The sequence below is a fragment of the Priapulus caudatus genome, unplaced genomic scaffold (assembly GCF_000485595.1).
Source record: "Priapulus caudatus unplaced genomic scaffold, Priapulus_caudatus-5.0.1 Scaffold195, whole genome shotgun sequence".
Classification (NCBI taxonomy): Eukaryota; Metazoa; Priapulida; class Priapulimorpha; order Priapulimorphida; family Priapulidae; genus Priapulus; species Priapulus caudatus.
In genome coordinates this window covers 35504-58829 of record NW_014577256.1, presented here as the reverse complement: position 1 = coordinate 58829, position 23326 = coordinate 35504, and the positions used below count along the sequence as shown (strand labels likewise).

The following is a 23326-nucleotide window of genomic DNA, read 5'->3' as shown; positions in this document are numbered from 1 at the left end:
GACTTTTGATATGCATACAAATATTCATAATCATAATCTTTGTTAGCAGTACTCTACAGGCGCCGCGGAACGATTTTTGAAGTGGGGGTGCTCAATTTGACCAATTTGTTACGCTCGACAGTGGCCAATGCAGGTTTTCGAGGAGGGTTGTAAGAAACAGGCGGGGCCGCGGGGGTATGCGGGTCCTCCCCCAGAAAATTTTGAATCCCCCATTTTCCTCCTGAAAGTAGGGGGGGATGATTGTACACGCCATCCCCCCCACGTCAATAAGTGGGGGGATGCATCCCCCCCATCCCCCCCGCTATCTACGCCCCTGATAGGCGACTTTCTATTGACGTCTAAATAACTTTGAATCATTTACACGTATATAATAAACATATTTTATTTAGATTTCAACTATAAACCATTTTTGCACTTAATCGCATAATATTTTAACAAATTATATATTCACGCATGTTCTTGTATGCGCCTGCATGGGTCGATAACTATGGCTATCGACTGGCTCCAGTCGTAATTCCTTATAGGGGCCTATGCCAAAATATAATGACATTTTCCACGTATATTTTGTGGTGGAAAACACTTTTGTGAGCCACGCTTTTTGTGTTTTCATCCTCGATAATTTTCTAGCTGCATTTTGTTTATTTATGCTGTTAGCGATGTAATGTATGCTTTGTTAATTATCGAAATAAAAAAATAAAAAAATATATATAAAAAAATATACGCGTGCGCGTACGGAATCATAGAAAAGCCATAGGCGAACCTATGCGTTTGTGTATGTACGTGTGTGCGTGCGTGCGTGTCTGTGTATGAAGTGATGGTATGCAGGTCTCCATCCTTCGTACTAAGTGGTCATTTTTTTCACTTCTTCTGGCTTCTCGGGCTTCACAGATACACCTTTATTTTAGTTTAGTGGTGTGAGTGACGGTCAATCAATTAAAAATTAAAAATTTAATCCCCTTGCGGCGTGATAGTAATGATAATAAAATTTCTATATGCAGTCTAATTTCCAACATTAAACGTTAGTTTAAAAAATATTTATATACGTTGCCGGAATGTTGCCACACAATGTTTTGAGAATATATATTAGATAAATAGGTAAATAGGTAAATTGGTAAATAGCAAATTCACAACTTTTTCCGCTGCGATTCGCAGTGTGGATCTACCGACTTGATCCACTCTCTCCATCTTCGTTATAGTCTCCAGGACTTTTGAAGATTATCACTTATGAGGTTATGAGGTAGATAGTTTTTACACACATTGTTCAGACCGAAGAGGTTTCTTATTTATGAATAGAAGAAGATAGGATACCATCGTTCTCTATGACTTCCAGTTAGACCAAGTAGGCAGTTATTGTTACCAAAAAGTCATTAGCTATACCACTGAAGTATAAGTAGGCATGTAGTTACACTTTTGCAGGTATAGTCCCTGTTTTGAAACGCGCAAAGGAAAAATCGAGAGCGGCGGCAGCACCGTCGATCAGCAGCACCGTAGAGCCAAAAATCCAAGATTTCGAAAGTCAGTGTTGTGTAATAAACATGAATGTCTGATGTCAGAATTATGTAGGTAAATAGTATTATTCTGTATTCTTTGTGCATTTATAAGCAAATGACTCACTCGTCTATACATATATAGGTTCAAGGATAGAGAACATGGGTCCCAATAAAACCAATGTCATTTACATCAATATAAATATAATAAATATATCAATATAAAGGTTAGTTACTAAGTTAGGCCTAAAATAGTCATGGTTAGGGTTATGGTTAGGGTTAAACTTACGCTGTTGCTATATGCCCGGCAGCCGGGCACGGTCTTCGTTTTCCTAAATGCCCGGCAGTTCCTAACCCTAACTCTAACCCTAACAAAAACTCTAACCCTAACCCTAACCCTAATCCTAACTCTAACCCTAACCCTTGTTTACTTGAGATAACACTAAAAATTAAAAACTGCCGGGCATTTAGGAAATCGAAGACCGTGCCCAGCAGCCGTCAGATATATGCCGGCTGCCGGGCATATAGCCACTCTGTTAAACTTATTGTTGTTAGGGTTAGGGATAGGGTTAGGCCACAGGCCCTTGGAGGCTCAAGTTTCGAAAAAGTATAAGTCTATATTAAGAGCGAAGCGGTTTCCGCTTCGCTCTTAATATAGACTTATACTTTTTCGAAACTTGAGCCTCCAAGGGCCTGTGGTTAGGCACATTGGTTTTATTGGGACCCATGTTCTCTATCCTTGGGCCCAGATATATAGCAATGTGAGTGTTCTGTTTATAAAAATCGTTATTATTATTCCTTTTACTTTTTAGCCAAAGCGACTTGGTGATGGGAACATCCGTGTCTAGGCCCCCTACTAGTACTAGTACTAGTAGTAGTACTAGTAGTACTAGTAGTACTACATCCAAACAAATTCTACCCACAGAAACAGTATCTGATAAAGAATCAAGTCGAACCGATATGCCAATATTTAAAAAAAAGAAGGCGAAGTCAAAGTTGGATTCACAGAAGCTGTCGCACAAACTATACCTGGTAAATGTCATTCAATGATTGATTTAGAAGACTAGTTAATTTTATTATACGGCTAGTAACAATAGTCTAGAATTTGAGAGTATATTAATTATTATGATACGTATCACGACCGTTGTATCTACGCCGGTTGGCGCCGGTCAGTAATAGCCGGCTCTGGTGTGTTGGGCCGTTGGCCGACTGGCACGCAGCTTTAATTAACATGCAACCGGCACAAAAATGATTGAGTTTATGTAAAATTACCTTCAAAATAGTGTGCAATCTACAAATAATCACAATTGATGCACTTAGTAATAATTTAAAAATAACTGAGTTTAATCTCAACAATAATTATGCGTAAAATCATCATCTGATCACGTCATACAGCGCACAGTACATGATGCAGTATAGCTGACTAACCACCATGTTTCTATTATAGTAATTTATATTTACTGATATTAGCCAGCACTAAAATTGTCGACCTGGCTATACAACCCTGCGTCTCACATAACAAATAGTGTTCACATGCACATTTCTATTATCAGTGATAAGACAACATTTTAAAACATTTTCTGGACCATTCTCACATTTTCTTAAACTTTACTTTTTCTTAAACTTTCCTCTAGAATTATGATAGTACATTATGATAGTAAGTGCATATATAATAGCATATACCTACAAATTTCTATAATCACGCATTGACATTTGTTCTGTTCCAAAAGCTACTAGCATTGCTCGTGTAACAGCAAGTGTTTACAGTATGGCTAACATGTCTTAGAGCACTCTTACATCGTTAATTTTATCTCTATAAGCAACAATTAAAGTTTTAATTTAACTTTGGTTCCTGTTTGATCACAAAAGATTCTTGCATCTTGCGATGAAAGTTTATGGATTGGTACCCTGTATCCACACCTTTTTCACAATGTATTTGTTACTTTGTTTCAAACGCTTAAAAATATATTCTATAATAGCACAAGTTTATAGTAATGTTTAAGTCATTAACTTATTGTAATAAGTAGCATATGAGGTGAGAATATATTTTATTGCACATTTTCATTTTTCAATGTATTTGAGAAATAATTACTTTTGGTTATAAATATTGAAATTCAGTAATCATTGGTGCTGTCATGACATTACTTGACTATTGCTGCCCCCTGACTATGTTATCGCTTGTGAATTTTCATTTTGCATATTTGAGACTGGGAACCAATCACAGGAGTTTTGTTTTAATATAAACTTAACTAGTATTTATCTGAACAACTTTCTGTTTGGGATGAATACATACATAATCTGACTGATATTTGATAATATGTGACTATACTAAATAGTAATATGTAACGTATTTCAACACTTTAAGTTTTTCTCTTAAAAGTTAATAAATAATAAACAATGTTAGTCTGTTGCGTGCAGCTGAAAGTTGAATTTTCTTAACTTTGCCAGAGCAGGACAAATAGTGGCACCACAGGCATTGCAAGCAAATAATCATTGACAGTTTTTAAAACACTAAAAATATTTACAGTGAATATAGAACACTTTAATTTTGCTGCATGTAGTCTATTTTATACCAAATTTGATTGGAAATATGCATTAAATCTACAGCAGTGTTTCACTTTATACATTTGAGTCTGAAATATAATAAGTATTTTCACAATATGATATGGCGAATATGATTTCAGGCACAGGAGAACCCAGAGCCAGTGTTTGACGTTTCTGGATGTGGTTGCAATGAAGTGCCCTCAGGAATATTTTCCTTGTGCAAATGCTTTAGAAAAGAGGTTTGTTTAAATCAGTTGTGAGTTCTGTTGAAAAAATATCTGAAAACATTTTTTTGGCAATGTAATAATAGTGTGAAGTAAAATATGCCCTGATAGGTTTAATACCCACCATCAGAATTTTAGAAATCATCAATAGTTGCATTTTATATGGCACGGTTTAGTATCAAATGTGATTATGTCACCGTAAATAGTAAAAGTAAAAAAATTATGTTGACTTTTTCACAAAATATAAGTGATTCTGTTCACTTTTTAGCTCATCTGACATAGTCAGATGCAGCTTGTAGAATCGCATGATCGTCCGTGCGTCAACAGTTGGGCACAAATCTTAACCGCTCGACGTACGGTCACGATATTCGGGACGTGGGGGGGTAATCCGAAAACGAATTGGGATGTCGAAGCTGGGGGTCAAAGGTCAAAGGTCAAGAGGTGTAAAATAAGGGGGAACATTCACTCCTTAACTTAAGGTATAGGGAGGAAATGCAGAATTGCGGCACAAATCTAAACGGCTCGACCTAGGCTCGTGATAGTCGGTGTATAGCATCATGGTAGGAAAAGCCATCACTGTGCCGAAATTGGAGGTCACAGGTCAAAGGTCAATGGGCACAGGGCAGATTTTAGACATTTTCTGAGGACATGGTCTGACGGAGCGATTGAAAAACTTTTTTCTTTCAGCGGTGACCTAGCATTTTTATGGCATTATTGAAAGGACCATGAAATCTACTTTCTGCTGACATGCGAAGAGTAAGTGTCAGATAACCTTTTGACCCTCAAGAGGAGGGTTAAACATGGATTTGTTGACTGTCTGTTAGAAAGAATTTGACTGCTGGGTTTGCTAGTAGAATCTATACATGCCTGGATGTATGAGGCTACAATGTCACAGTGAAATTTCAAAAGCTAAATTTGGTTAAAGAAGGTTTATGCTCCTTAAATCGTATAATTTATATGGCATTCTGTACTGTCAGTATGTTACATGTAACGTATGCCACTGCCAGTGGCTACTGCCAGTGCATGTGTTGGTGGGACTGGAGTTTTTGCCTTAATTGGTTACAGGTGGCAGCTCTCTATTGCGCAGCCTGTAGGCTTGCGTAGGTAAATGGATGAGTGCTTACCTATTCTGTCTTGCAGATAGTTGTTGCTACTACGTATATGATGGGAGCTTCCATCTTTAATCTGAAGACACTTAAACGTACGCGCCATCTCGTGGCAACTTTCATAACGATCCCAACGAACATTCTTTTGAGAAGGTTCCTGATACCATCCCTGTGCATTCCACTGTTTCGGCGTGTATGTGAACACATTTGGGACTAACAGGGTTTACTAGAATCCCACCACTCCACCACAGAGTCACCGCAGTAGACGTTAGATGAGCGCTGTCGCTATGCGGCACTTGTTATGGTTAAATTGCTGCATTATACTTCCTATTTTGCCATTTTGTTTGATGTGAACAAACACTCGTGACTCATACATAGCCCATAGAAGCATTTAATGTCGTGATCAATATATCAAATCGCCCAAGTTTTTTTGGATTTTTAACTATGTGAGAAACAATCTTATCAGGTAAGAATTTTGGGATACATTTAGTCCCATTAGTACTTACTTTTATTGTAAAAAATTGCAACAAAATTGACGTAGTTAATTTAACCTGAATCTGTTTGAATCATTTCTTTTTTAAAGCAGATATCTATAAACTGGAAAAGGGGTTGCATAGTGAGGTCTGAGCTTGCTAGAAGTTTTCCATGGATATGTCACTAATGATATGTATTCTATAATTGTCTCTCTAGTCCCTGCTGATGTATGACAATGAAATCTCTTCCCTGAAGGCAGGAGGAAAACTGGAGGACCTATTTCTAATACGGGTATGGTAGTAAGATGTTTACAACATAGTTCAATTTAGGTTGCATAAGTCGCCAACAATTACTAGCTTTCTGTCCTTCTCAATTACGTATAGCTCTATAAAGCCAATTTATTTAATCAAATAGAAAAAAGTTTGCAAGATATAAATGTATATTAGTGTAACATGTAGAATTGTCACAGTTTGTGTTGTTGTGACAAACTGCATGCAGTGCCCCCTTCGTACAACTCAGGATACTACTGCCGCAATGCTAGCACCATTTTTAAAGTGGGCGGAGCTCTGGGGCACTATTTCTTATCACTATTTCATCAAATTTTTCATGAAATTATGGTCAGATTTTTATTTCCTTTGCAACTTTTAGAAGTGCAAATCTTAATACATAGGATACGAGTAACGTGGCTGCTATAAAACTTGTAGTAAAAAAGCGTTAGAAATTCTACTTAGAGAATCGACTTGTGGCAGTGGTGAATTGAGCCAGAGTAGTCCCTTAGTGCAAAATATGGGATGAATCGTTACAGGAGTGACAAAAGTCTTAAACTTGGCAGAGTTGTAGCTTATGGCAGTACTATAATTATTAGAGGGGGTGCCCAATGCAGATATTTCTTAGAAGTGAATTACAGATGGTTAAATGTTTGAACCACCCGACTCCGAACCCCCCTACCGCGCCCGCCTCTATAGAATGCCAATACATGTACCAGCTGTACAATGCGCCAGTACACACAGTACAGGTGGGCGCGGTAGGGGGGTTCGGAGTCGGGTGGTTCGAACATTTAATCATCTGTAATTCACTTCCGCGCGCATATATTTGCTAATATATTGACTAATCGTGACTAATCGTAACTCAATATTCACGGAGAGTATAGCTAAGACATCTGTCTATAGATCTAGAATTTAGAATGTACTCAAATCCTTCGCGAGATATTAGAGTAGTACACTATTCTCCCTCTTTTCTTCCCTTCCAAATTTCCTTTCCGCCCTCCTTCCTTCGCGATTCTAGCTTAGTTACTCCACTATTCTACGCGTCCATACGCCGCGCGTATGTATTAGCCTATGAGCGATACCTGTGGTATATTTTTGGTAATTAATTAAACTATTTGTGCTTTAACAAACTCAAAATTCACAGACCATAGCTAAGACGTGTTAATATGTATCTAGAATTTTAGAAAATGTAACTCAAATTGTTCGCGAGATATTAGTACACTATCCTACGGGCCATAGCTGCGCGTATATATTATCCTATGTCTATGACGATACCGTGCGTATATTTTTTGGTTGTTTAAACTATTCGTGCTTCAATAAACTCAAAATTTACAGAGACCATAGCTAAGAGATGTATGTGTTTATAGGTTTCTAGAATTCTAGAAATGTAACTCAAATCCTTCGCGAGATAGTTAGTACACTATCCTACGTGCCATAGCCGCGCGTATATATTAGCCTATAAGTGATACCGTGCGTATATTTTTGGTACTTAATTAAACTATTCGTGATTCAATAAACTCAAAGTTCACGGGGATTATAACTAAGACGTGTTTATATGTATCTAAATTTATAGAAATGTAGCTCAATTCGTTTGCGAGATATGAGAGTTAATCACCTTTCTCGCCGTCTAATAGCGCAATAGCGTATGCGCCGGGGGGGGGGTTCAAACTATATATATACGCTCAGTCCGCGTTCGCCGTGGTTCGAAAATTTTCAATCATCTGTAATTCACTTCTAAAAAGGAATATCTACATTGGTATATATATTATATACGGCCCCCCTCTATGAATTCATAGAGTACTACCATAGGCTACAACTGTGCCAAGTTTGATGCTTTTGTCAGCTCTGTAACGATCATGAAGCTAAGGGACCTGACTAGAGCGAGAGCGCCATCTGTCATGGAGTGTTTTGTTGTGATTGTTTGGTGCTGCCCTCGAGTGGCTAAAGAAGATAAAAGCTAGACGAGGGTAGTCGCAAACAGATGGCAGCACTAGGCTGCCATGCTGGATCAGATTGGGAGTAGAAGAAAGCGTTCTGCTGCCTAGAAATTTCTATCGGTCAGCATCCACCAGGTGAGAGGCATTATGCCGCCTTGTTATCGTGTGACCCAGGGCAGTTGTTGCACGCGAAGTTGGCATTGTGATTACTACGGTGGCACGTGGCATACGGTGGCTACGGTGGCTCGTTACATGAAGCCGCTGACGCATAATAAAATACAATTCATAATAAAACTTATACAACACAGTGTAGAAGTAGAAACTGTTGACACTTTTATTTATATTTTCATTGAACTTTCAAACAACAGCAGCTCAATGCAGCTGAGCTCTTTCATTGTATTCCCGGTAAAATTGTCGACTTCGCTGGCAGCTATGGATCTGTGCGCCGGCCTATGCATTCGGCGCACGGGTCCATAGCTGCCAGCGCTGCATACTGTCGTAGGACGTTCCCGCGGTCGCGTGCGCCTTGCCGCGGAACTGCGCGCAAGATCTGCGCTGAGCGCATCGGATCAACACCTCCTTTCGGCAACGCTTCTCTAGTATCCCGTCTCATCTGGCCCCATCTCGTACTTGGCTCCCTAGGGGTTTTTGTTTGTTCTCAAATAAACCATCTACCCTGCACTTGATCTTAGGAGTTCATTTCCGAACCTCACATTAGGCAAGGCTTTCCTGTTTCAATTAATGGTATTTAACAGTCTGTATGTTTGTGCTTTTAAGGTATTGGATATACATAACAATCTCTTAGAGCAGCTGCCAGATGAAATTGGTAACATGAATGCATTGCAAGTAAGTATTCTTCCCTCCTATTGAAATGTAATAATGAAAGGTGCACACAATGAATGTATAAAACTTTGCTATAAGATCATACCGAAATGTTTATGTGCCTGCAGGAGCATTGTATGACAGTACATTAAACTAGCACATCTGTATGAGTATGCATAAAAAAGTAGCAAATGATGAAAGAGTTGATTATTCTTGGACTGCAGTATTATGTTTCTTTGTTCACAGGTTTTAAATCTTCAAAATAATCGCCTTAAATATCTACCAGAAACAATAGGGAAATTACAAGTTTTGCAGACATTAAATGTTAAAGGTAAATATATAATGTAATTACGTATATATTTTATCTAGCATGAATTTTTTGTAGTGGTCTGATATAATCAAGAGCTCATAATAGAGAAGAGTATGACACCGTTTTAACAGCATTTTGCATAGTTTTCAACTTGTAAATATTCTATCAATATGTGAATAAATATATTCAAACTTTACCTTGTTTTCGTCTATGATTCTCCCTTAATCATATGACACCACAAATTTACATAAAAATCGTATGTGTTCTTCAAAAAAGTTTCTTGAATACAACACAGTTTCACACAGTTTTCCCTAATGATCGCATGTATTCGGCACATGTTGATAATGCGACGGCAGCACCAGGTTGTAACTATGGGACGCTGGGGGCTGTTGGGCATATTAGGTAAGCACAGTAACAGCACTTGTTTCGCTTGCTTATCATCAGGAACACGATGGCAACACAGCTAAAATCAGCTGCTAGCTCGCCATGAGCACACATTTATTTCTAGCACGCTGGAAACGCTACACGCTGAATACAATTTGATGCCTAATATCTATGCTAATATCCCCAACAGCCCCTAGCGTTCCGTCATAGACAATAGAACACTAATCCGATAATAAACTTGCGCCGAATACATACGATCATTTGGGAAAACTGTGTGAAACCGTGTCGTATTCAAAGAACTTTTTTGAAGAACACATACGATTTTCAGGTAAATTGGTGGTGTCCTATGATTAAGAGAGAAGCATAGACGAAAACAAGGTAAAGTTTGAATACATGTATTCACATATTGATAGAATATTTACAAGTTGAAAACTATGTAAAACGCTGTTAAAACGGTGTCATACTCTTCTCTATTATGAGCTCTTGATATAATATAGTCCATTTATATATTTATTTATTTATTTATATATTCATATAATACGATATAAAATGGTGACTTCCAGTCTGTAGTTTGCCAAACGTGGTATCTATAACGTGTGTACCTATGTCACGTGTGTCAACTTTAGTCGCACAAATCTAAATCATCTATGCATCTAGTTCATCTATGACAGTTATATTTTGCATGTAGGAGGGAGATCTGAAAGGATGGAATTAGATCAAATCTGGAGGTCTAAGTTCAAAAGGTCAGGGAAGGGGAAGAGGGAGTTTGTGAGTTCCTTAACTTTTCATTGCATTGCAGTGTCTACATTACTGCAGATCTATTTAATGCATTACTTACAGTTAAAATATTTCATAGTAAATTCACATCTGATGCCTCGTCTGCTATCACTGATGGCCCACAAGTGCATGCCTAATAACAGCAGTAGATTATGGGCAGTTAATCAGAAATGGATATATTCTATTTCGCAAAACGAGATGTAAATTGCTGTATAATCACATTTACATTCACATGCTTATTGCTATAGGTAGCCTACACGAAAACTGATATGTGAATTGAGGATTTACTTAGTACTGTTAGTAGGCCCCCTACGTGCATTTAATGTGAATTTTTTTTAAATACAAATACAATAAAGGATAATTGTATACTTAAAGGAATACTTTACTCTAGAATTTGAGAGTATATTATGATAGTAGCTTTATAAATAATAGCACATACCTATAAATATCTATAATTACGAATTCACATTTGTCATAAAACAACATTGAATTTCGAATTCTTTATTTTTGGGCACTGACATGACACCCACGACCGTGCTGCCACCCTGAAAAAGTTGCGCATTTGCCAAAATATTTTGCACGTTGCAGACCGAGGGCTAATCATAAAAGTGCAATTATATTTATACGTAAATGTTATTTAACCGAACGGTATTCATTTTAGGACAAATTTATCCATATTATAAGTGAAACTATATGTCGTTTATACGATATTGTAGTCCTTCTGCTCTTAAATTAATAAATCAGAAACACCCTCGGTCTGTAGCCTGCAGCCGAAACGTTGCTTTGCGCAACTTTTCAGTATGTGCACTGCCATTGGCGCCACCATCGTTGTAAGCAATGGTATAGCCGTCAGTTGTAAAACATTTTTTTAAAATATTTCTAATAAATATTGAACCATAAAACTTTTAATGAAGCATAATTTTAACCTAAATCAACCGAAAATAACCCTAGAACCTAGAGTCAAGTATTCCCTTAAAAATATACAAATGTAAAAAAATGACATTGTCATTTTAATTCTTTGCTCTGTGTTGTTTGTAGGAAACAAGCTTCAGAGCCTTCCTGCAGCATTGCATCAACTGCAGAGTCTACGCACATTGGACATATCCAACAATATGATAACACGACTTCACAAGTCTTGCTGTAACCTTCGGTCCCTTGAAGTTGTCATCCTGGATGCTGATAATATGGAATATCCCAGACCAGGTAGAGTAAAAGTACTTTTTGATGCTGGTGCAGCTAGGTTTTATACCTTTGTTTTTTTTAGCTCACCTTGACATCGTCAAGCTGAGCTATTGCCATGGGTCGTCGTCCGTCGTACGTCCGTCCGTCCTTCCATTGTACGTCCGTCCGTCCGTCCGTCGTACGTCCGTCCGTTCGTCCGTCGTACGTCCGTCCGTCCGTCGTACGTCCTTCCGTCCGTCCGTCGTACGTCCGTCCGTCAACATTTTGCTACGGTCAATGATAACTCAGGAACCGTTTGACCCACATGTTTGAAATTGGGTATAGTTGTTACTGCTATGCTCCCATATTAAACGTCCTATTTTGAAGCACGCTAGTCGACGTACTTTCAAGCCACGGCAATTTTTTGGCAGAAATGGGAATTGCCATTAGTCAGTTCAGGTTCAACGGATTTTGCTCATTTTTGGTATGTGAATGAATAAAGGCTAGGGGAATTGATATTTAAAAAAAAAATTATGCAAATTAGGTAGGGTTTGGCAATTATATAGCATATTATATAGACACAAACAGTCTGTGGTGTCACACTCGTCTGGTTCGTTTTACAAGATTTCATTGACAATATCATTGTACATGGTTAATTTTAGCTCACCTTGACATCGTCAGCTGAGGCTATTGGCCATGGTTCGTCGTCCGCAGCACTTCGGATAAACACCTCCTTTCGGCAACGCTTCTCTAGTATCCCGTCTCATCTGGATGCAAAATTGGTATTTCCTCTCCACCCTGCCGATAAAACGTCTATATTAGAGTAAAGTTTTACAAAACATGTCGGAACGCAGCATAACCTATTTATTTCGGGTGTTGCTATCCCCCGGGCGTGGAGGGAGGTCACGTGATAACGTTGACGATGACGTTCAAAACGTTAACCCTAACGGTAAACCTCACTCCAACACCGCCAACACTAACCCTCACACTAAATATATATGTAATCGCCGCGCTATATATAGGCATTGTAATCCACAAAAATTAATCTATGGTGTGGGGACAGATATCATGATGCAAAAACCTTAACCCTAACCCTAATCCTAACCCTAACCCTAACCCTAACCCTAACCCTAACCCTAATCCTAACCCTAACCCTAACCCTAACCCTAACCCTGACCCTGACCCTAATCCTAACACTATCCCAACACTAGTGCTGCCACGTTGCGGTCACCTCCCTCCACGCCCGGGTGATAGCATTACCCATTTATTTCAAACGCCATTGCTACAAAGCGGGTATAGCGCCATCTACGGTCACAAATTGTGATTCATTTGGGTTTATAAATTATTATTGCGATATACAGATGGCAATCGTTTCTATAATGTACGTGGATGGTTGCTCATTTGTGTCCTTTTTTGTGGTGAGCTACAGTGTCATTGACACTTTCATTTAGTGTCTGGATGCATGCCAGCCGGCAGCCTTTTCTTGTAGTATGTAAATTATTCAGCCTACTTTGAATATGCTGGTTTGTTAGAAAATAGCGAGGTCAGTTGTAATGTAACACTACGTAGAAAGGTATTTCTGTAGCATTACTTATTCGTTTTCCTTGTATTTCAGATGTGTGTAAACAAGGAACAGATGCCATTGCACAATTTTTGTGCCTAGGTACACAAATTTACTCTTGCAATCCTAAAATAAGATTACTGTTCAAATGAATGCATCACCAGCATCATGGATATCTCAGATTTAACATCTCATATGCTATATTTTTTTCAAGCAAGCCTAACCACAGTATTCTGCACTAGAGGTGAAATGAAATTGTAAGAAAACTAATTTTACATCTATGCTTTATGTTTCAGAGAGTGGTGTGGAGTATATACCACCATCGCACACTCTCCATCCTATCCTGTCTCCAGCTCTGAGTCCTACCTCCTCGACCCATTCGGCAGAGAAGTGTCTTCATGAAGTTTCTGCTATTGAGGTATGAAAAATCCCCTAAATCCTGGGTGCTAAATCAACCGAAGGAAGGGAAAGTTTAAAAATACAAGCAAGCAGTATGTAAAAAAATATTCTGTTAACAGTATATCTCTATAATTCCGACGTCCCTCTATTGAATATAATCTACTCACAGTGAAAAAGACTGCGTACTAAATTTTTCACGTGAAGGAATTTTGAGGTCGCTATTATCAAAAATGAAGTCACATTTAGCACGCATAATATCGAACCCTGGCTGGTAGCGGCAGCAGGCGGGTGAATGACGTCACCTTATCAACCAGGTTCATCGTGTCTGGAGGGGGGTGACCCGAAAACACTGCAGTATGCACTAGTTATAGTCCCCGCTAACAACCGCTTGTTTAGCTTTTTTGTCCAACATGTTGCCAACTGTTGCTACTAGTGATCATGATGATGATGATGATGATGGTAATGATAACAATGACAATGGCGATGACTATGGTGATGATGATGACGATTGCGGCATGCTTGTACACACATTCACACCTGTTAAATCCTGTTCGTACTGTAAGTTGGTTTTGTCTGTGCGAGCTCTCTACCTGGGAAAGAGAGATTTGGCTTTAAAATAAATCCAAATTAAGTCGTAGCATAGTTGGATATGTGGCATGCCATTCAAGTATGCGAGTGGCTAAATTTGCCATTTCCAACTGCTCAGTGTAGTAGATTCTTTTTTTTCTTTTTTCCTCACAGGATACCATATCGAAGTACGAAAGTCGCAAGGCATGTATTCGTTTTGTCTTAATTTTTGCAATTAATTTAACATCTGATGTTGCATAGCGGCTGTGTGCTCACCCAAAATGTATTGACGCATGACCGGTAGCATACTGCAATTAATATTGTGACATGACTGCAGTTTTTGTGGTGTGACAGCTGCACACGTGGCATGGCTGCTTGTTGTGACATGACTGCTGCACTTACAGTATGATTGCCACTCTGGTTGCACGACTACATGGACGATGGCTGCAGCATAAATGTTCTTGTTGCGACATTACTACTCTCTGTGTAGCATGACTATCACAATTGTCACATGACTACTGCTGCTTTTGTGACATGCCCATAATTGTGTGGCTTAACAGTGTCTGTAGTAAAGTTTACGTTTTAGACAACTCTATGTTGTTATATCCACCAAAATATACAACAATAACAAATTCTAGCCCTGAAACAGAGCCACCCTAAAAATAGTTGCAATTTTCTCAGTTATATTGTAACATGGTTAATTTTTAGCTCACCTTGACATCGTCAAGCTGAGCTATTGCCATGGGTCGTCGTCCGTCCGTCCGTCCGTCCGTCAACATTTTGCTACGGTCAACGATAACTCAGGAACCGTGTGGCCCACATGTTTGAAATTGGGTATAGTTGTTACTGCTATGCTCCCATATTAAACGTCCTATTTTGAAGCACGCCAGTCGACGTACTTTCGAGCCACGGCAATTTTTTGGCAAAAATGGGAATTGCCATTAGTCAGTTCAGGTTTAACGGATTTTGCTCATTTTTGGTATGTGAATGAATAAGGGCTAGGGGTTTTAAATTAAAAAAAAAATTATGCAAATTAGGTAGGGTTTGGCAATTATATAGCATATTATATAGACACAAACATTCTGTGGTGTCACACTCGTCTGGTTCGTTTTACAAGATTTCATTGACAATATCTTTAATGCAAAGTTGGTATTTCCTCTCCACCCTGCCGATAAAACGTCTATATTAGAGTAAAGTTTTACAAAACATGTCAGAACGCAGCATAACGTATTTATTTCAAACGCCATTGCTACAAAGCGGGTATAGCGCCATTTATGGTCACAAATTGTGATTTATTTTGGTTTATAAATTATTATTGCGATATACAGATGGCAATCGTTTCTATAATGTACGTCGATGGTTGCTCAATTAAAACTGACTTCTTCTTACTCACTCATTTGTGTTCTTTTTTGTGGTGAGCTACAGTGTCATTGACACTTTCATTACTATCAATTTTGGTGTGTGAACCTGTGCCTACGTAGTAATGATACTGTTATGAAGTTATGGTAGAATCTAGTGGAGTGAATCGAAAAAAGAGATTGAGACATTACATTATGTAAACAACTGTTACTAGTGATGTAATGGTAATGACCACTCTGTTGGCATGCTTTTTGTGATATCTCTATTTCTTTTTTTATTTCCATTGGAAAGAATTTCAGTTACGTCTGTTGATGATGTGTCTGATTGCTTTAATTGCAGCTTTACCCTTGAGCTTGAAAATAACAGAAATATGTCCAAAATAATAATGTTTGAGATCGTGTAGTCGTGTAGAAACCATGTAAAGATACTAGTAGAGTATCTGTATTCAATACGGTTGCTGTTTAGATAAATTTGAATAACTGATGTTCAATAGTTTTCATTTAGCTCTGCCCTCTTTAGCAGACATGCTGTCAGTAGATCAAGTGTGATTGTTGTGTGGTGTAGTTGTTTGCGGATACATTTGTTGGGTCTGTATTGGTACTCTCGTGGTATTATACCACAGTTTCAAAGTTGGTGATCATGCTGCCATTTGTCTTGCCCAAACAGGAGCAGAGGGTGCGTGATACTCTAGCTGCAGAGCAGGCCATGGCCTTGTCAAGGATGGAGCAAGCACAATTGATCACTCGTTCCAACCACACGAAAGAAAAAATTATCAACATACTTAGTGAGGTGGGCCACCCTTAGAGGATAAATTTCAAAAGCAAAACTTGGTTAAACAAGCTTCAAGTAATGTGAAAAGTCTGTAGATATCATAGCACCCAGCATATGTTCTGTTTCTGCGATGTACACATGTTGCATTTCTTAATTTGTCATAGCTAGGCAAGTGTGGGCTAGCGAGTGCCATGATTAATATACAAATCCAAATTTGTGGCCACTTTTTGCATCGTGATCAATACTGAATTTTCTACCTTTTTTTTTTTACTAATCTGACCAGATTACTCAAAAATTTCCTTATTTCCAAACTTTAACATCACAAGATGAAGATGACGAACGACGCTTGTTGACTACTTCATTCCTGATGGTCTGATATGATGAAATAAGTATTTCTCTGCAGGAGGCTAACAAGTTGCAGGATGACATTACATTAGCACACAAGAAAAAGGACATGGAGCGCAAGACATTAGTTTCATCACTCTATGAAGGTGATTGTCTTTGCTTTGGATATGAAATAGTTAATAGGATTCCCAGATTGAAGCAGAGCTGGCTAAACATGAGAGACAAAAAAAAAAGATTTGATGGGGCCACAATTATCCAGGCTGAAAAGTTTAGGTAGGTAGGTAGGCTTTTATCTTTTTTGAGCTCATCTGACATAGTCAGATGCAGCTTGTAGAATCGCATGAGTGTGCGTGCGTCCGTGCGTCAACAGTTGGGCACAAATCTAAACGGCTCGACGTACGGTCACGATATTTGGGACATGGGGGGATAATCCGAAAACGAGTTGGGATGTTGAAGCTGGGGGTCAAAGGTCAAAGGTCAAGAGGTGTAAAAGAAGGGGAAACAATCCCTCCTTAACTTAAGGTATAGGGAGAAAATGCAGAATTGCGGCACAAATCTAAACGGCTCGACCTAGGCTCGTGATAGTCGGTGTATAGCATCATGGTAGGAAAAGCCATCACTGTGCCGAAATTGGAGGTCACAGGGCAGATTTTATACATTTTCTGAGGGCATGGTCTGACGGAGCGATTGGAAAACTTTTTTGTTTCAGCGGTGACCTAGCATTTTTATGGCTTTATTGAAAGGACCATGAAATGTACTTTCTGCTGACATGCGAAGAGTAAGTGTCGGATAACCTTTTGTCGCTCAAGACCTTGATGCCCTCCTCCACCCCCCCCCCTGGATCCGCCCCTGGTATGGTCTACCCAAAGTTCCTTGCACTACAAACAAGTTTTCATTCATCCCATTTGTCAATCAATGACGGAAACACGCGAGGTTTCCCGAAGCTATCGCAAAGCGAGAGAGGGTCGGAGCCAATGGGGATCTCGAGTCGGTTTTCGGCAAAAATACCAGATTTTCACCGCTCATCTCAGCGTAGGGGCATCTTAGGGACAAGCGGTTTGTTTTATATTAGCAAGGTAGGACAGTTGATCAATAATACCGCAAAGAATCGTCAAAATAAAACGGGCAAAGTTTCTTAATTCGACTAATACTGCAACATGGTTTCAGCATTTCACCGTTGTACGCTCTCCTTCTTAATACGCTCTTGATATAATGTATTGCCTACAGATTTATATAATGTACAGTGATACAATTTGTTTAAAAAAAGGGAAAGATCAATAAAAAATTGTCGGCCCCTTTTTGGCGGGTCGTTCGGGTGAGGGCAAACAAACAATATTTTTATTATGCCCTGGTGGCTTAACTACCTTGTAATAGCAATAGTGCTTAGATTTGTGCAATAAAGGGCTCATACATTACGTTGATAGGCATTTGGGAAAGTCCGATCCTGGCTCACCTATACATATAGCATGCTTGTTTCTTTCAAGTTGAGAAAAATGCAACCACCCTCATAAAAAAGTTATTGGAAATGAATGAACAAGCAAGGAAGCATGAAGCCATATTGGAATCGCTTGAAGAGGAACGGTGAGTGTAACAATAGTGTCTCTCCTTGTGATTTGTCACCCAACTAACTCGCCTGCTGTCTGTATATTAGTTTCAAAGTATCAAGGTCTAATTCCCATTGAAACTCTAGTTTACTGTGAAACAGGATTGGGGGAACTTTAACCTCAGGCAGTGTTCAGGTATGTCATTTAATGCTGGTCACCTTTGTTGGGCACATTTTAGTTTCCTCCTGAAATGTCTCTTGTTTATATGGCTTATCTATATATATAAAGTTGTTCAGCCGAGTTAGTCCGTACTCGCATAACTAGAGAACTTCGCAGCCTAGAGGAAAACTAAAGATATTTTCAGAATCAGCGCGTCTGGGATATGGTTCTGGCTGAAACAAAAATTTTACAAAGTTAAAAAGTTAAAAATTCATAAAAATTCTATTCAGCAATGGAAGGCGGTGCATACAGATTAACATCCCGTACGTGTGAATCCATGGGGTATACCCTTAACGGTGCAGTGGCCTAATAGCTAGAACATCCGTCTCCTACACCGGGATTCCTGGTTCGAGTCCCAGCTGGGGAACTTATTTTCCCCTTTTTCCCTTTTTCCCCTTTACCTACATCTTTAGTATGTATTATTTTTAATTTTTAATTTTAATTTTTTGTATTTAATGTCTTTTATCTTTTGATTTCTTATTATTTTTTACTGTGGGATGGGATGGGATGGGATGGCATGCGATGGGATGGGATGGGATGGCATCGGATGGCATGGGATGGCATGAGATGGGATGAGATGGGATGGGATCGGATGGGATATGGGATTGGATGGGATGGGATGGGATGGCATGGGATGGGATGGATGGATGGATGCATGGATGGATGGATGGATGCATGGATGGATGCATGGATGGATGCATGGATAGATAGATAGTTAGATTTTTTTGGGTATTTTCCTTTCAACAAAGCGGTCACTAACTGAGTAACGCCACTGATTTCCCCGGGCAACGCCGGGTATCCCGCTAGTTATAATATATACTACCTAATGATGATAACAAGTTTCAAAGTTTTGTACGGAGTGTTATCCAAAACACATGTTGCAAACATTAAACAAAGTTTGCTTGCAATCCAGCTGATCATATAACTAAATGATATATAAAAACATATAATATGGTTTCAAATTTTATGCTAGTTCATCCAGGACAGTTTCTAAAAAATTTAGGCATGCCATACCTGTCTAGGAATGTCACCTCACTAGGGATGCGATGGGTAGTATGTGGAGGTATTTATATTGGGAGAGTTTGTAAAAGTATTTCATTAAGAGTATGTGTAGTTGGTGATGTAAACCTTGTTCAAGAATTGTGCTGCATATCTTTGGTGCATGGACAAATCAAAAGTCATATTTCCAGGATGGAAGTGGAAAAGTTATTCCTTGTAAGACAGGATGAAGCAGCAACTCTGAGGACAGCAGAGATATTGAGTAAGTAAATGTGTGAAAAAAATTGTTACTGCTTACTACATTACTGATTAGTATATGAAGGAATTGTAGTGATAGTGTATTAGCATTTATTCTGGCACGAGCAAAGACGCATGTGAATCCAGGTTTTGGCACTATTTTTACTTAAATCGGGTTTTATTTGCACAGCACACCATACCTTCACATTCAACATTATTTCAATTTTTCCCTGGATGAATTCCATTGTAAATTATATGAGAAAAAGTGGAAATTCTGGTGCATGGCAGAAGGTCGATTGCTAACTTCGAAAGGTTTCCAAGGTCGAAACGGTGAACGTGTTACTGAGTTGCATATTGACTTCGCCCGTCTATAATTGTCATTTTTTCTTGACAGAGGAAATCGAGAGGATGCTTGACAGTAGCAGTACATTCGAGCAGCTGCGTAAGGTCTACGCAGAGAGTCAGGTGGATGCAGCCAGGCGTGCACATCTCAGGTACCTGCCACAATCTGCGAAGCCAGCCGAGTGTATTGCATTGCAGAGCTTTTGAAGGGTTCACCCAGTAGTAGGAGAGTGTATACAGTGAATGTGTTGACCTCTGACCTCTGCTTTGTATGCAGTATTGTTATAGTGGTTGTGAATTATAATGCACCACAGTCAATATGTTAATTATGTGAATATACTTGTAAGACATGTAACTACATGATCTAAAAAGTGGGATTGAAAATCCTAGTTTATTAGATTGAAGCCCAAGATTGATTAATGTCATCATTTTAGTAGGATTATCTTGTCCCAAGAAAAAGATGTGCCATAAATGAATGGACAGCAGAGAACCAGGGCTAACAAGTGCAAGGCTTAGCAATTGCAGGTTATGGAAATTTCAAATACTGGAACCAACCATGTTTCAAGCCAACATAGTCTGATAGCTGAGAGTTGGTGTAGATTCGAAGTGGATTTTAATATCTTAATAAAAGATGCCCATGTGCCACAAGACAAAAGAAAGAAAAATAGATTCTGCTAAATGTTGTGAAACAAGAAGCAATGAAAAAGAGTAGGAACTTCACTTAGCAGCCTACAATTAAAGATGGAAGATGTCGTGTAATAATGCCAGCAAATTTCCAGAATAATCTTGCAAACATTATATGTAAGTTTTTTATCTGTGTATTTCACAAAAGAACGTGATGATAGAAAGACAGACCCTGTCAAAAAGCGTGGATGAAAGTATCCAGGTATATCTGGCGAGGTTATAACCTCTAGCAAAGTCCTGCGTGAGTTTTCTCACTAACGGCTGAACTTATAGTGAATATAGTCATCTATATGGTGTTGAGAAAAAGAAGGAAAGCCTCATTACCTGAGTGCCAACTTGCTTTTAGTAAAAACCTATTTATGTATATCTCATCCATGAGACTATGTAGCAGGCAAACCAACAAGTAACATGCATGGCGGATGGTGGTGGTGGTGGTGGTGGTGGTGGTGGTGGTGGAGTGTCTAGGTTTTAACAAGAAAGGCAACAAAACAAGTCACAAAGCAACTAATATAATCTAGCTGCAACCGGAGTACAAACAACAACAAAGGTTATTCGATCGCAGAAGGTATCATGGTTGATAAGGTCTCTGAGAAGAAAGTTATGAAAACAACAGTCACTATCGATAAGAAACACAACATTCTGAAGAAACACCAGTGCCACGTATATTGCCCTAACTTGCACTACACTACAGCCGGACTATGCAGAAACGTATTTAAATACCTCTGAGAAACTGAACCTCATTTTATGTGGCGGTACAACTATAAAAGCTTCAGGGTCACGACGTTGATAGTCACAGCTGATGCTACACATTCTAACTGGATTCTATATTGTTAAAGATACTCAGGTATCAATCATTGGTCTGATAAACTCTGTGAGACTCGGTTTACTAATCGTGAATGGTGTGGTGCATGTAATAAGCTGTGAGATTGTTCTAGAATGGACAATATGTAGTACGAGTATGTATAATGTGCACGTGCGTCGACTTCTGCACTCTGTATCATCCATGCATTTTCATGCTAGTTTTAAAATTGTAATGCTCTGCAATAAATAAGTTGATTACATGAATATACACACATTAGGCATGTACAACCGTTGCCTCTTTTATGCATTAATTACTCAGTTTCGTCTGTATTGCATCAGCTAGCATAAAGTAGGGAGTGTGATTTCCTTGTATCTTGTAGTTTAAATAAGGATGACGAGCACGTTAGCAGACAGCTACAGTCAAAGCAATTAGACAAGGATGAAATGTTGTCACAGCTGCTACAACAGGTAATGCCAAAGACAATGGACTACTGCATTTTCTTTCTGAAATGACAGCCTCATTTTAGTACCAACCTGATACTTCTTTTACAGACTGATATTTGTTTTTGTTCACGTGGCTGTTATAAAATTTGGCTTCACAGCAGTTCCTTTGACGCAATGATTGAATTAAAATTAATGGGGATTATATGTAACTGTCATCTCATCTTTTCAGGAGGAGTTCCAGAGAGAAGCTTTTGAGGCACTCCAGATGCAAAAGGATGCGAAACACACGCGCCTTTCGAATGAGGTATAGAATTATAAACCTATATTGTAACAGTGTGTAACAAGGACTTTCACAGCTCTAAATGTAATCAAGAAACTCACAGTGCCAAATACAACAGTAACCGTTCGTGTGGTCGAGAAGCATATAGTCGGAAAATTTAACAGAAATCTGGATTCACAGAGATCAAGCCTTTTATTTTACTATGGGATTGGAACACGTGACAGAGCTTTCCGTCTTAAACAGTTAGAGTCTCTCTCCCTCTATCTCTCGCTTGTTCTCTGTTTCTCTCTTGCACACTCACTTGCGCACACTTGCTCTCTCGCTCCTGATCACATCAGTGCTTCCAACTAGGTCTTATTATCACAATAATATATGTATTTGTCGCTGCCATCTTTCTCTATTGGCCTTAGTAATCTAGTTACTTTAGTGTAGTCAATTACTCTTGTCCTTGGGTGTGCTCTTTTTACAATGCATCTACGGTTGCTACAATTTTATCAGGTGACACTGCAATAATAAATAGTGGTGGTGGCAATTTTTGAATTGCCATAGCCAAAAATTCATTCATAGCAAGTCTTGTCATCTTGTCATTATATGATGTAATATATAAGTCATACAAATTGACACCTCATTCTATTTTATATTCATTTTTTTTCTCTCTCTCTCTCTCTCTCTCTCTCTCTCTCTCTCTCTCTCTCATGTGCGCATGTGTATCTAAATATGGGCTGGGCAAAAATTCGGTGGCAATTCATTTCAGATCGCATTGGTTATGAATGAGTTGGAACAGATGAGCATGCTTGAGGTGAAGAACCAAGAAATGAAGCTAGATTCTGAAAAGGTGACAGTGCACATTCACGAATGGACACACTCAATACTATTATTGTGATATAATTAAAATGCCTAAGCAAGCAACATTTATAATGTGCGTGGGTAAGCTTTGCTAGTATAGCATCCTGTATATGCCTTCCAATGTAAAGAAAAACTATAAAAGCAACGCGTACGTTCTTCTTGTAACACATTACTGGTACTGAATACTGGTGTTGTATATACAAATACTAGGTTATTTCTATCATAGGTTGATAGGTTTTAAAATATTTTTGACTGTAGAAAATTCTGGAGAGCAATAGGACTGAGTTGACCAGGCTGCTAAAGCAACTGTTGGATGAGAAATCAGCGAGAGAGAAGCAGCTTGGCCAGAGACTGGTAAGGTCATGGGGGCTGTTGTCAGAAACAAAATTAGTCGCAACATTAGTCTTACCATTAACTTCCACTCGTAAACCGTTGA

The 23326-nt window shown here is 38.8% G+C and overlaps 1 protein-coding gene across 5 annotated transcripts in view; it reads left to right on the top strand.

The window, feature by feature from the left end:
* The first annotated feature begins 1486 nt into the window (after nt 1–1486).
* The window catches only part of LOC106807095 (E3 ubiquitin-protein ligase LRSAM1-like), a 24886-nt gene continuing 3046 nt past the window's right edge, over nt 1487–23326 (top strand). Inside the window, exons 1-19 of one of the 5 annotated variants that reach the window (XM_014809347.1) lie at nt 1487–1563; nt 2413–2519; nt 4172–4270; nt 6052–6126; nt 8816–8884; nt 9107–9191; nt 11370–11534; nt 13108–13155; nt 13350–13471; nt 14194–14223; nt 16045–16167; nt 16553–16640; nt 17979–18075; nt 19448–19518; nt 19888–19987; nt 21701–21788; nt 21994–22068; nt 22799–22879; nt 23149–23244. In XM_014809347.1, the coding sequence (XP_014664833.1) occupies nt 2448–2519; nt 4172–4270; nt 6052–6126; nt 8816–8884; nt 9107–9191; nt 11370–11534; nt 13108–13155; nt 13350–13471; nt 14194–14223; nt 16045–16167; nt 16553–16640; nt 17979–18075; nt 19448–19518; nt 19888–19987; nt 21701–21788; nt 21994–22068; nt 22799–22879; nt 23149–23244 (1584 nt within the window). In that variant the 5' untranslated portion in view covers nt 1487–1563; nt 2413–2447. Of the gene's footprint in view, nt 1564–2299; nt 2520–4171; nt 4271–6051; nt 6127–8815; nt 8885–9106; nt 9192–11369; nt 11535–13107; nt 13156–13349; nt 13472–14193; nt 14224–16044; nt 16168–16552; nt 16641–17978; nt 18076–19447; nt 19519–19887; nt 19988–21700; nt 21789–21993; nt 22069–22798; nt 22880–23148; nt 23245–23326 lie in introns of all 5 variants that reach the window. The other 4 variants (XM_014809348.1, XM_014809344.1, XM_014809346.1 and 1 more) reach the window with 4 other exon arrangements.